The sequence below is a fragment of the Oryza brachyantha genome, chromosome 1 (assembly GCF_000231095.2).
Source record: "Oryza brachyantha chromosome 1, ObraRS2, whole genome shotgun sequence".
Lineage (NCBI taxonomy): Eukaryota > Viridiplantae > Streptophyta > Magnoliopsida > Poales > Poaceae > Oryza > Oryza brachyantha.
In genome coordinates this window covers 15,593,482-15,607,350 of record NC_023163.2, presented here as the reverse complement: position 1 = coordinate 15,607,350, position 13,869 = coordinate 15,593,482, and the positions used below count along the sequence as shown (strand labels likewise).

The following is a 13,869-nucleotide window of genomic DNA, read 5'->3' as shown; positions in this document are numbered from 1 at the left end:
TAGCGTCGCCGCACCGTCCCAACCTACCGCTGAGTCGCCCCTGCCATCGCGAGTCGTCGAACCCTGGCCAAGTTGCCCTAGCCAACTGATGCGCGTCGTCGAGCCCCGGCCGTGTCACTACCCCCCCCCCCCCCCACCGGCAGCCGAGCCACCCTAACCGTCGCGCGGCCGCTCTCGCCGTCTTCGTGCTGCGTCGCCTGGTTGCCGAGCCGCCGCCGCATGTCGCGTGATAGAGTGAGGCTATGAGGGAGGGAGAGAGGAGGAGGAGGAGCTAGGGTTTGGTTATACTTTAGTGGGCTTTAGTGTTTTGGGCCTTACATTCAAAAGTCTAATTTGCATCCTCGAGTCCCCGTGGGGAAACCATAGGTACAAAGTGTCCTCGGACCCGGCCCCGACTCCCCACGGGGCGAAAACGTCCCCGCCCCGCATGGGAAATTGCTAGCCCTACCAATGAGCTCGAGCTTTTACGGATGATGTGCATATTAGGTTTTAGGGTTAGGGTGAGGGAGGATGGTGGTGGGGGATTGTGAGGACCGAGGAATTAGGATGTGTTTCTCGGCTTTAGAAGGATAGTCATGGATGGTCGTCGGATAGAAGGTGGATCATGGATACGGTCGGTTGGCCGACCAAGCGATGGAGCTGCAAGGATGGCGTCAGAGGTGGGAATGAGCAAAATGAGAGTGATTAGGAGGTGAGGAGAGGTGACTGGACATGCTAATGGAATTTAGAAGAGAATGGGGAGGAAGCAATGGCATGATTGGGTGGTAGCGGCAAAGGAGGATGAGTTGAGTGGGTGGGTGAGTTCCTACGTGCGTGCGTGAGAGAGACGAAGGGATAAGCAGAACACGAGGAGAAATCTCAATGCTACGGTTAAGATATGATAGACAAAAAAATCGTGTGATTTTGAAGACTGAATCACACATGTAATAATCTCGAGACTGATTGTATCCATATGTATTTGGGTCGGATATGGAAATATAGCATCATTGTCCATTATTCTTTTTTTTCCTTTAGGTCATGTCTACAACTCGAGAAAAAAAATGCATGAAATAAGTTATAGGAATATAAAACAAAGGAATGTAGTAGCAAAACACAAAAAATATAGACATATATGAATTATAAAAAGGATGGATGTTTGGAACTCCACATTACAACATGCTTGGATCGACGAACCAGTTAGTCTTTAGAATCATTCATTTCTCAGCAGGATGCTTGGTCTGTGTTGTGGGCCTATGGGGTTGTTTGTTTGGAAGGATTAATCCATAAGTCTCTCCACTTTAGTCTCTTTTAGCTCCTAAAATACTAAATAGGAGGAACTAAAAAGACTAAAACTATCTAGGTCCATAAGCCCCTAGGGGAGATGCTAAAAGGGACTAAAGGACTCTAGTACACCTACTCTACTACTCTAGACTTATAGCTATGTATGTGTGATGTGTACTATTGAGTAGGTTATTTAATGGGGTTTTAGTCCCTCCAAACAAACATGGTAGGACTAAAAGAGACTTATGTTTTAGTCCTAGGACTAATTTTTAGTCGTAAGACTTATGAAAACAAACAGCACCTATATCATTCGTTAAACCTTGTAAAAATCGTTTCATCCAAGGAAAATAACGGATGGTCTCATCCAGGGTGGTATTTATTGCCATGTTGGACTAGATGGGCCCATAACCCGATGGTCCTTAGAACCATTTTGCCGAGCCGTCGCCCGTCGTCATCTTCACTTGCTTGCGGGAGGGGGAGGGGAAAAAAAAGAGTGGAAGAGGAGAGAGAGGTGGAGGCCGTCACGTCACGGTGATAAAGAATATTTTTTAAAAAATAATTTTACTATTTCTAAAAATATGATGTGTCGTAATTTTAGAGTAAAATTTTAATATATTTATCTTATATCAAGTATCTTGAAATGTTTTTTTAAGGACAGTAAGATATCCCTTTCAGTAAAGAAATAAAGAATCATATACTCTTATCTGGCATGGACTTCGTGGAGCACAAAGGTCGGAAGGACGACGGTGCCTTCGTCCCGAAGCCTTACTGGTCGCATCACTCACTCTCATTGCCCACATATACAGCATGGACAGCCGATCCCCGGGCGACTGTTCGCCCTTTTAAAAAAATAAAAAACACATATTTTTAAATAAAAAATAATTTATAAATAAAACTTTCATACATGTACTCCTAGTGATTTAAAAGTTAAGTTTAGAAAATAAATTATGGTGAAAAAAAGTCTAAAATCCACTCTAAATTTAAAGTTAAAAAAATTTAAATTTAATTTATACTAGTGAAAACGAAAAGACAACTCAAGCCCTTCTGAGCGAAAACTTTTGGTTTGGGTGTCATATCAAAGTTTTGACTTGATGTTGAAAGACTATTTCGGTGATTAATTAAAAATAATTATATAGGATGTTATGAAACTACGAGATAAATTTTTTAAGTCTAATTAATTTGTCATTAGCACATGTGATTTACTGTAACAGTCATTGCTAATTATGAACTAATTATGCTCGAAATGTTTATCTCGCAAATTCATTTCAAACTATATAATTAGTTATTCTTTTAACATAATTAATGTAACAAATGTTTTATATATGTGTCAAAGACTCCATACGACTGGTTTGAACACGAAAATTTTTAGGAGCTAAAGAGGACTAGTTTGATTATAGGGCATGTTTGAGAGAGCTTTAGATTTTGAGAAGCAGCAGTTTGGTAGCCAGTTTCTGATAATCTAGAAAAACTCCTAAACCCAGCTTCTCCAGCTTCTGGATTCTTAGTTCATTTTCTAAAATATGTGAACGGTTTGGGACAACTTCTAGCAAAAGCAACTTTTCCTAAAAATTGCAGCCGGAAGAAGCTCCCCCAAACAGCCCATGATTTACACTACGAGGCTGCACGCGAGCGCGATTCATCTCTCCGTTAATGGGAAAGTATTCTAAATCCTCGAGTGGATGTCCTCTTGTCTATTGTATGCTATCTAAATAATCATTAAAAATTTATAAAGATAGATTAATATAAGATATATTACTACATAAAAATACAAGCTCAAATATAACTCGTACAAATCATAAAAAAATAACAGTGGATGTTCGGTTTAAAAAGCTCTCCCTACATAGATCTCCTCAATCTTTTGACAAGTCGAAAGCATCCACCTCCTCGGTCGATCGAGCCGCAGCTGCCTTGCCTAGCTACCTACCTTTTCATCGTTCGACCGGCCGAGGGTTCGTCTGAGGCATGCAGCGGCAGCCGGCGGCGGCGGTGGGGTTCGAGTTCGAGGCGGACCGGAAGGCGGCGGCGCGCACGGTGGAGCGGGCGCTCGGGTACAGGTTCCGCGACCGCGCGCTGCTGGACGAGGCCCTCACGCACAGCAGCTGGCCTCCCGCGCGCGCTCCCACCACCAAGGGCGGCGGCGGCGAAGGCGGCGTGGGGCGCCGCCGAACGTACCAGCGCCTCGAGTTCGTCGGCGACGCCGCCCTCGGCCTCGCCTTCTCCGGCCTCTTCTACCGGGAGTACCCCGACCTCGGCCCCGGCGTCCTCACGGAGCTCCGCTCAGCAAACACCTCCAACGAGAAGCTCGCCCGCGCCGCCGTCCGCCACGGCCTCTACCGGCTGCTCCGTCGCCACAACTGCGATCGCCTCGACCTCCGCGTACGTACTCCTGCTTAGGCTGCGTTTGGTCATCACGTTTGCTAAAATACTAAACAATTTATCTTTTTTAAAGTTTTCTACATAAAAGTTATATTAAATAAGCAAATAAACTTATTTTTAAAATTTAAGTAATTAATATTTAATTAATCATATACTAATTACTTCTCGTTCTGTATACCGCGAAGTTGCCACTCACCTTTACTTTTTTGCTATATCAAACTCAGCCTAGGTTGTTATCTGAAAATTAAAATATAAGTAAGTGTTTTTAGAATAATGCTAAATTGAACATTTTAAACTCTAATGGTTAATAATTAAAAAGTTCAAAAAATCAATAATATAAGAATGATTTATCATTAGAATGCTATCAAAGTATGCAACTAGCTTTTTTTTATTTAGAATAACTTAATTTTATAAATATGGAAAATAGCATCTACAAGACCGCATCTGGATTATATGTTCTTGATTTCTTGCATAAAAGCCGTATGCACAGTTTCACACGCTACGGGTCAAAGTGTTACTCTTTGTTTTTTTCTTTAACAAAACACATGTGTGTTCACCTAGGACTTTCTCGCCCTTATCTTTTCACTCATGTTTATACTTATAAACTAAAATTTAAATTTTTAATCTTAAATTTTAAGTTAATTTTATAGTATTTTTATTGAAGTTTATTTTTTAATATATATATCTATATATATATATATAAGTTTCATTTATAAATTATTTTTTATTTACCGATATAGCGTTTGACCTTTCTAATCACCCCGTACGGCATTTGTGTCTCTGACGATGCAGGTCAGCCACTTTACCGTGTTTGTCAATGGCAATGTGCCATACAATGGTCAAGTCGTTGAGGCCCCCAAGGTGCTTGCTGATATTGTTGAGGCCATTGCCGGTGCCGTTTATGTGGATTGCAAATTCGACCTCAAACAGTTCCAGAAGGTCAAATTCTAGCCTTTCTTTACACCATTCTGTAATCTTCCTTGACTAAACTGGTGATTCCATCATCGTGCGTGCAACAGCTAATTCTGTACATAATATGATGTGATGTAGGTCGTAGAGAAGCTGTGCTCTCCAATCATCTTCGAAGAAACACTCTGCAAGGACCCAGTGTCCATGTTGAAGGAACACTGCGAGAAACACAACAAGGCCTTAGGATACACTGAATCGGACTCAGAGTACACCGAATCGATTGGCGTGCTGAAGGTCGCAAACGTGATCGTGCATGGGGAGCTGGTTGGAATCGGCTCGGCGAAGCAGATGAGAGTCGCTAGGCGCAACGCGGCGCGAGACGCAGTGGCCACCCTTCGGCTGGTGGGTGGAGAGGAGCGCGGAGTGGCCACGGCTGGGTGTGGCTTTGGCGATGGAGCAGGGGAGGATGAAGCTGGAAAGGTTAGGCTCAGGAGGTGGTTTCTGCTGGGTGCTGCCTTGTGGTTGTGTTTTAAGTTGCTGTGGGAGTAAATTAGTAAAAGGCATTGCAGTTCTAAGAGTTTGTCTTTATAGATTGAATTGCGGTTAGATATAATGTTTTATTCAACCATCACGTCTGTTTCAGTTGTTCCCACCAAAACATTGTAATAGTGTTGTTTGCTATAGATATTAAAATAAGGGGATTGCTGTATAACATTCGATGTTTTTTTTTTTTTGAAAACATTCATAACTGTAGTATATATAACTAGAAGTCTGGGATATATTTAGAGAAAATTCCCTAGGTACCCTGAAAATTTGCATAATCCCTTCAATACCCCTCAATTTTACCTTATCCCTTATATACTCATGAGTTTTCATTTTAATCCTCTATACCCATCTCCGTTAGTTGACCATTAGTTGACTGTTAAATATTTTAAAATGACTATATTACCCCCTACTATACATATGTGTTATCTACCCAATAAATTTTCATATGAAAAAATAACTTGTACTAAAATACAAGCGATATAATCATTTAATGCCCAACTTAAATAATACATTTTTATTTTTATTTTAAAAAATTATGATTAAATCCATACATTAGTTTCACCAGAAAATTAAGAAGTAAAACTAAATCTAGGTTTAAATTTTTGGGAAGATATAGAAAATTCATCAAATTAGATCTAAAATTTATTTTAAAAATTTAAATATGTTTTCTAATTTGTGATAAACTAATTACATCCCCTTTGTTTTTTCACAATGAATCTTTTTTCACTACATATTTGTTGAAAAATAATTTTCAAATTTGATGCAGATTTTTTTATAATAAATCTTTTTTAAAATAAAATTTATTTTTAAAAATTCATAACAAATAATTAGTAATTTATTCCTTATTGGTTTTCACAACTCAAATAATTTACATATAAACATTTCAAGCTTTTAGAAATATACAAGGACAATAAAGTAATTCATACCAAAACTAACGATCAAACTAATGGTCAACTAATAGAATGGGTATATAAGGGATTTAAATAAAAACTCAGGGGTGTATAAGAAATCAAACAAATTTTAGGGGCGTGGAAAGGATTGGGTGAAATTACGAGAGCATGTAGGAAATTGGCCCTATATTTATATTGTAAGTATGATACAAGTCACCATGTAACTTTATGTAACTTGAATATAACTTAATATAAAGGGTTTGTGGTGCTTCTAACTTGCAACGGACATGCCGCGGGGTTGACCCCTATCATATGCACGGCGTCCCAAATTTAGAATGTTTTGAAAGATTTTTAGCAGTTCCACGTACTAAAATCAGTTAATCGAAATACACCAAACGAGGTTGTTATAATCAACTGTATATATAACACTAGTCGACGGCTAATTTTTAAATCGGTTGCTTGGATTCTACCATGGTGCCTTTTTCCTAAAGTCTACGTGATGGTAAGACCGTAACACAAGAATAAAACCAACCAGATAGACAATGAATGGTAGGAATATCAAAAATTAAATCTTTTTTGAATAAAAGATACATATATTTAGATAAGTCATACCACACTTACTGGATCTTGCCTTTCAGACCACCTCTTTGCCTTCTGGTCCGATCATTTGGACACCCATCAGTTTGACCGTCTTACCATGGCCGACTTGATCGCATTGGTCTTGTCGGTCTGATCGACTGCAAATGGAGAAAATAGCCTGGACGAAAACCTTAAATACCGATGAAACTTTTGAAAAAGTATCAATTTTATGTCATCAAGATATGTCTATAAAGTGCATACAAAATACTCCTATCTCAACTTTTGTCTAAACAAGCTTCATAAACCGAAACATAACTTTTCTAAATCAAAATGGTACCTTGTGGCATAGAATTTTTTTGAGAAATAACATTATTTTAATGGAAAATCGCAAGATTAGAGGCCATCTGTGAAAAATCGTAATTTTAACACCCCGTCAAACAATAGGTGTTCAATTGAAGCCTGTCGAACTACTGTTGTTCGACAAGGACCCTATCGAACACCCACCGTTCGACAGGGCCCACCACCTAACGCTTGTAGGATCGAATATGATCAAACAAACCTACCAGAGTGGGGTGAATGGTAGGGAAAAACAAAACCTAAAAATCTTTTATGGAATAAAGGATTACCTCTGTCGAAGAAATTGACGCAGGCTTGCTACCTTGATCGTGTCGCTCCTGTGTCGCCGCTATCTAGATCGCGCCGCTCATGTGCCGCCAAACAGATCATCGAATCGCGCCACTCCTATGACGTCGATCGGATCGTCGGAATCCAAAAAATCACCGGTAGATGAAAGCCGAAAACGTAGATTGAATGATCTTGACTTTATTCCATCAACTGGTATTTACAAAGTGCACCAACAGCACTCCTATCAAAATCGTCGATCTAGAATCAACAACTAAGTCTCACACAAGCACACCGGGGGCATACCCCTCGGTCTCTATTTATATCGAAAAGTCTATCATCAAATAGGAGTAGGACTCCTTATACTAATATGACTCATCTCTTAGTTTTCCTAATCAAATGACTCATCTCTTAGTTTTCCTAATCAAATCCAACATGCCAAAATCAAACACAGCCGCAGAAGTCTAAACGTGCTACAGTAGTCCGACTGCTACAGTACCCGCCGTGCTACAGTAATCCGGGTTTGCTACAGTATCCGGGTGCTACAGTACCGTGACGCTACAGTATCCGACGCTGCTACAGTGTCCGAACATGTAGCAAATTCTCATCCAGTTTTGATCCGATTTACTTCCCGATTTTTCCGGCGCTTACACACACAACATGTGAAGCCCGTTACGATTCCATCCCACACGGTGTTGCTCCACCATGTGCTAACTCGTATTCAATATCGTCACCTGGCATCCTCGATCGTCCGGACCTCAGCTCCTCCCTGAGCCTAGTCACGATCCAACCGCCATTGATCGATATTGACCTCAAGTCACCTGCACAACTAGAGACAAACCAACCGTTTCCGAGCACAGATATCGCAACCTGACTCACATTAGTTATACACACTCGCACCAACACCTTAATTGTTTCTAAACCAAATTCAATTTATAAACCAAACCGCAAGCCAATTGTTCATCAGAAAATATTAATCATGCTTATGATCTTACAGCGCTAAGGGACCTGTCGAACTGCTGAAGGTTGATAGGCCCCCCACCGTCCTAGTCGAACGATGGCGGTGTTCGACAAGCGCCTGTGGAGGGTCCGTCAAACACTACCAGTTCTGTCTAGGGCCTGTCGAACTGTCTCTGTTCGATAGGCCCTGTCGAACACACTCGCGTTCGATAGAGAGCCTATCGAACTACGGTAGTTCGACATGCCCCTAAAATTGCGATTTTTTATGGATTATCTCTAATCTTACGATTTTCCATTAAAGTAATGTTATTTCTAAAAAAATTTGTGGCATATGCCACCTCTCTATTTAGACTAGTATATGGCTTCACAAAAGCCACGAATCTCAAAGGGAAAAACATTCCTAATCCTTTAGGGAAACTTCTCATATATGTGTGAAACTTATCTTTAACAAATTTGAATTTAAAATTTTCAATCTTGAACTCTATTCAAATTTAACTCCTCTTTCCATACGCAAGTAACTTCTCTCATGTGCCATATGAAAACTTCACCTCACCTTCACATGTAGTGTGACCGATCTTTAGTATCCCACATTATCTCCTTGATCGTCTAGGACTTAATTTCTTCCATTCCTAGTCCCGGTCCATCACCGGTTATGCTTTCAAAGCCTAGTAGAAATCATATCTGAGCATAAGTTCTTTACCAATCTTACTCATATTAACACAAAAAAAGTATATCATATACATATGAAATATGTAGAAGCCCTATCCATCAAGAATACAACGAAAAACATGAAAACAACTCGAAATCGAAACCATTCATAGACATCCCCGGTCTGTCTGGCATTGCTCACGGCACTAAAATCGCAAATCCAATTCTAATAAAAATCTGTCAGTTGTTCGTCACATAAAAATAAATCAAGGAAATGAACTTTTCAGCGGTGTCTCAAGAGTGCGAAACGCGAAGCGTGAGCAGAGGCGTTCTCACTCTCTCTAACTGCGATACAAGGATGAGCATTATTATCCATCCAAAGAAACAAACAATCACAAATATAATCCACAGTCCAGGCCCCGTCATCTTTTATTGACACGACCGACCACACGCTATCACGAAGCGGACAACCATCTGTCAAGCATGGGAGCAAACACCATTGGTGTTAGCTATGTACTGCATCTTGCATGTCATGCAACAAACACCATTGGTTGGCTGTGGAAAGCAAATTCACTGCATGGATTAGTTCAACCAGCATGCATGGCTCTATTCCTAAGACAATTATCACTAATTTTAGTGCTACAATTACTGGATAAATATATGTCATTGATTATTCTCACAAATACTTAAATATTTTTTGACACCAATGTTAATGATTTTCTATTCATTAATTCATAGCACTAGAAGCTGATGTCTCTGGATACGGTGGACAACTCTTCTACTAGCATTTTTCTTTAAGCAGCAACATCTTAAATTTTTTAGACCTGTGGTAAAATTAATAGAATCAAATCGTCAGTTCAAATTACTTGCTATTTTATGTTTTCACAATCTAACAAATACTCACTCCGGTTATAAATATGTAACCTTTGGGTCAAGATCCAGTCAAACATAAAAAAAATTATCATTAAATTTACATTAGAATAAGTTTAACAAAACAATATATATGATTTATTTTACTTACAACAAACATGTAAGTACAATTAATTTGAACAGATACTTCATAAAATTTTATAGGACCCTAATTTTTATCTTGCCCTGGGCCCCTAAAATATCAGGACAGGTCCCGCCTGGAAACCGTTCAACTCATTTAACTTTTGCCATGGCTAAAGTAATTTAGAAATTTGCCATGTATGCACTGATAGGCCAAGTAATGGGCTGAAATCCAGTCCAATACCAATCCAACCCACCTCTCTAACAAATACTAAACCAAACCAGATAACTCCATTTCCGTCCTGTCAATGTCCAAACCAAACAGGCCTTCTTCACATCTCAACCCAACCCACCCCAATCCATTCCAGTTTAATGGATTTAATCCATTCTAGGGTAAATGGATTCCATCCATTATATGTAAAACATGTTGTAAATTTGATCATTAATTGACTTATTTTAATCATGAAAAATAAAATATTGATAATAGTATCTAAGTATATTGATCTTGTGATTGTGCTTTGAGTAAAAACTTTTGCATGAAAGACTATGCCGGCCAGTCTTCGGAGGTGCTCATAGGGGAGTTTGCGTGCGTGCGTTTTCAAGGGAGAGTGAGCGTCTGCGTTGTACTATGTTCTCATTAAAAAAAACCAATTGCATGAAACATGTTTAGCACTTGAGTCAAGTATGTGCTAGGAAAGAAAGGATAGGATCCGATAAATGGATAAAAACATCTTAGGAAGAACTGATAAAATTGTAAATATCAACATTACTCTAATCAATGAGTTAGTAACTTTCCCATTTATTGCCGTCACAGCTCATGCCATGAAGTTTCTATTCGAAAAAATTCAGAGTTCATGAGGTTTCCAGTTGTAATCCCCTTCACATTACTTCCAGGGGGATCACCTGAATTTGCCAGCCCACTGTTTGGTTTATTAGTACATCTTGTTCTCCTGGGCAAGGTTCCCCTTACCGCGCAAGCCGTCAAAACCGCGGTACCGTGCTCCCGCACGGTAACCGCAAAAACCGTGATAAATTTAAATCAAAAAATTTGAATTTAAACTCGTGCTGTTTTCGCGGCTTACCGCGCGGATTGCCGCAGTTACCGCGCGGTAAGCCGCGAAAACCGCGGTAACTACTTGCTGGAACAACGCATGAGAACAGTGGTTACCGTGGCTACCGCACGGTTTTTGTAGCCAAAACCGCGGTTACCGCGAGGAAACCGCGGTTACCGCGAGGAGACCGCGGATGTGATGTCAAATGCAAAAAAAACTTAAAAAATCTAAAAAAACATGAAAAATAGGAAAATATTTTGTGACTATATTTATGACAATAGGATATGTTATAGGAAAACAAGAAAATTTCACATGACATTTTCTAAATTCTTGATATTACAACATACAAACATACACCGACATATCACCCTTCACCAAATAATTCACTCTAATAACGAATAACGACAACTTCATTTTGATTACTGCGTCACAACTATACCTATTACTCATTATTACAAATAAAACATTATTACAAATAAAACTATTATGTATGTACTAAGATGCACGTATAATTTTTCTCCATATATATTTTTCATATATCCATCGTTGTATATTTGTGTTTCAACATTATGTACCCAAGTGTCTAGTGTAAATTAATAATGACTCAACACAGTATATTTTTGACCATCTTCCTATAAAATATTACTTGCAATAGGCTATTTTTTAATTTTGTTTTCCGAAATACTCGTTTACGATTTTTAATTACGCCGAGAATACATTTTTTTCATTAATTTCTTTGACAAAACTATACTATATATCAACATATACGACATATATTTTTTTCATTAAATTTCCTCAATTTTTTTAAATTCTCCTCAAATTTAAACTCGGTTACCGCGGCTTGCCGAAGCCGTGCCTCGGCCGGCGGAGGGCGCGGTTACCGCGGCGGTAACCGCGGTAACGCGAACCCTGCTCCTGGGCATCCCATGGTATTTACAGAGGATATATGAAGAAATGCCCGAAGCAACGAAGTTTATCTAACTCTAAATCCTGGCACCATAGATTTACAGCCTTAAAACCAGTTTACATTGAGCAGAAAACGCTTTTGTATGTCCTTGTAATTCCCAGAGCTCAACATTTTGCAGATCTGCATGGCTGGGTACAGTTTGTGACACTGTCTGTACTTTGGAAGCTGGCACTGGCAGGGTCTCTAGCTCCATGGAGTGATCTGCTTTACGCTTCTGCAGATGCTTGCCTGCCCACAGGTTCAGCTTTGGATTAGTCGTCATGATTATTAGCATATTCTGCACCAGCTTGTCTCACTAGAAAAAAAATAAATGGATGTGTACAAGACTGCCAAAAATGCAATATGTATTCAGAATATTTGAGCTAGGCATGCATAAGACTGATACTGTCCTAAATCTCAGATCTTCGCTAGTACTTCTAAACATGATATGTTTGTTCTCCATTCTATTGTATCACATCTTCGCTAGATCTTCGCTAGGCATGCATAAACCCATTGAATCACATCGAAAAATTAACCCACAAGATTTATCGATCAGAAAACATCCCTACTAAAGATAATCCCTTTTTTCCACGCTCATTTTTTCGCTTCTGCTTATCTTTATAGGCTAAATTTTGAATTTTTAATTGTAAATTAAAGTTAATTTTGGGGTGTTTTCACCGAAGTTTATTTTCGGCCTTTGGTTTTAGATCGTTAAAATACATATATAAAAGTTTTATTCACATATTATTTTTCGTATGCAAATATGTTATAGAATCACCCCCAATTTTTTTTAATCCATGATCAGGTAATTGGCCCAAGTGATGTCTTGTTGACAATCCCAGATCAAAAAACACATGTTCTAGGGTACAACAACTAGTGCTACAACACACACTAAAAAATGCAAAAAAAAAAAGAAGAAGAAGAGAAGAAGAAATATCGTTCGGAAACTTCATTTCATGTATAAATTCACACAAGATTAAAAATCTGAAATTCAGTTCAGTCAAGGAAAACAGAGAAACGATGCAGAGAAAAGCAGAGGAAGACGGTACGTACCCACAGGTGTGAAGTGGTCACACTTGGAATGCTACTGTTCCTTCGGAACCTCGTGATCCTCACCGTGCTCTTGGCGCCGCCGTCCTCCGGGTCGTCGTGCCCATCACCGTCTGCTTGGCGTCGGTGGTCGTCGCCGAAGTAGGACATCGACGAGGAGGACGACGACGATGAGGAGGAGGATGACGACGACGCTGGAGAGCGGCACGAGGTGTCCAGAGCAGCAGCGTCGTCGTCGCCGTGTTTCTTGCCTCTCGCCGCGGCCGTGGCCTTCTTCCAGAGGCTCACGCCGGCGCTTGGCTTCCTCCTGTTGCCGCTCGTGGTGCCCCCGCTCCTCCCCAGCGGCCTCGGCGGCTTGTTTCCTCCTCCGCCGCCGCCGCTGCCGTAGGGGCCCTGAAGCACGGTATTCGGGGAGAGCGAGCACTCCGCTGTGGCTGCCACGGCGGCCGCTACCGCCGCCTGCAGACGAGGCGGCAGCCTGAGCGGCGCCACGGGGCGCGGCAAGTCCCCCTCCCCGCCATACCCTGCGCCAGCCTCGCCGCCGCCGCCGTGAGGAACAAGACGCGGCAAGGCGGCACGTGGAGCGGACGCTGGCTCGCCGGCTTGGGCAGGCACGGCCTTGGGCCTCCCGGGTGCGTCCTCCCAGAGGAACGGCACGCCGGCGGCAGGCCCGAGCGCCGGCCTGGGCGACGGCGCGTCGAGGTCGACGTCGACCACCCTGCCAGTCCGCGACGGCGCACGCGCCAGGCACAGCCCCGCGCCGCCGCTCGCCGTCGCCGTGGTAGCCTCCGTCCCCGTCATCGCACAGCGGTTGCTCTCTCACGGTCTGGCGCTCTGTGTGGCTCGCGACGGAGCGGAGCGGAGTGGAGTGGAGTGGAGCGGAGTGAAGCGCGAGACGAGACGAGACGACACGGCACGAACAGCGGGTGCTCCGTATATTTCAAGTGGGTTTGCATGGAGCGGAGCGGGGTGCGGGGGAGGAGCGTGCAGCGCGCGGTGCGTGGGCGTGATAAATGGAAGTCGTCGTGACCGCGACAGCGCG

General features: G+C 41.5%; 2 protein-coding genes across 2 annotated transcripts; one reads left to right on the top strand and one right to left on the bottom strand.

Moving 5' to 3' along the window:
• The first annotated feature begins 3,114 nt into the window (after window positions 1-3,114).
• LOC102723007 (ribonuclease 3-like protein 2) lies at window positions 3,115-5,358 on the top strand. Its single transcript, XM_006645930.3, has 3 exons — window positions 3,115-3,636; window positions 4,429-4,575; window positions 4,687-5,358. The coding sequence occupies exons 1-3, from the start codon at window positions 3,223-3,225 to the stop codon at window positions 5,092-5,094; spliced, it is 969 nt and encodes a 322-aa protein (XP_006645993.1). The 5' UTR covers window positions 3,115-3,222; the 3' UTR covers window positions 5,095-5,358.
• Window positions 5,359-11,628: 6,270 nt separating this feature from the next.
• On the bottom strand, window positions 11,629-13,791 carry LOC121056000 (translation initiation factor IF-2-like). Its single transcript, XM_040529585.1, has 2 exons — window positions 12,831-13,791; window positions 11,629-12,026 (listed from the first exon to the last, which is right to left on the bottom strand). Exons 1-2 carry the CDS (start codon window positions 13,626-13,628, stop codon window positions 11,982-11,984), a joined length of 843 nt encoding a protein of 280 aa, XP_040385519.1. The 5' UTR covers window positions 13,629-13,791; the 3' UTR covers window positions 11,629-11,981.
• Between the last annotated feature and the right edge of the window lie 78 nt (window positions 13,792-13,869).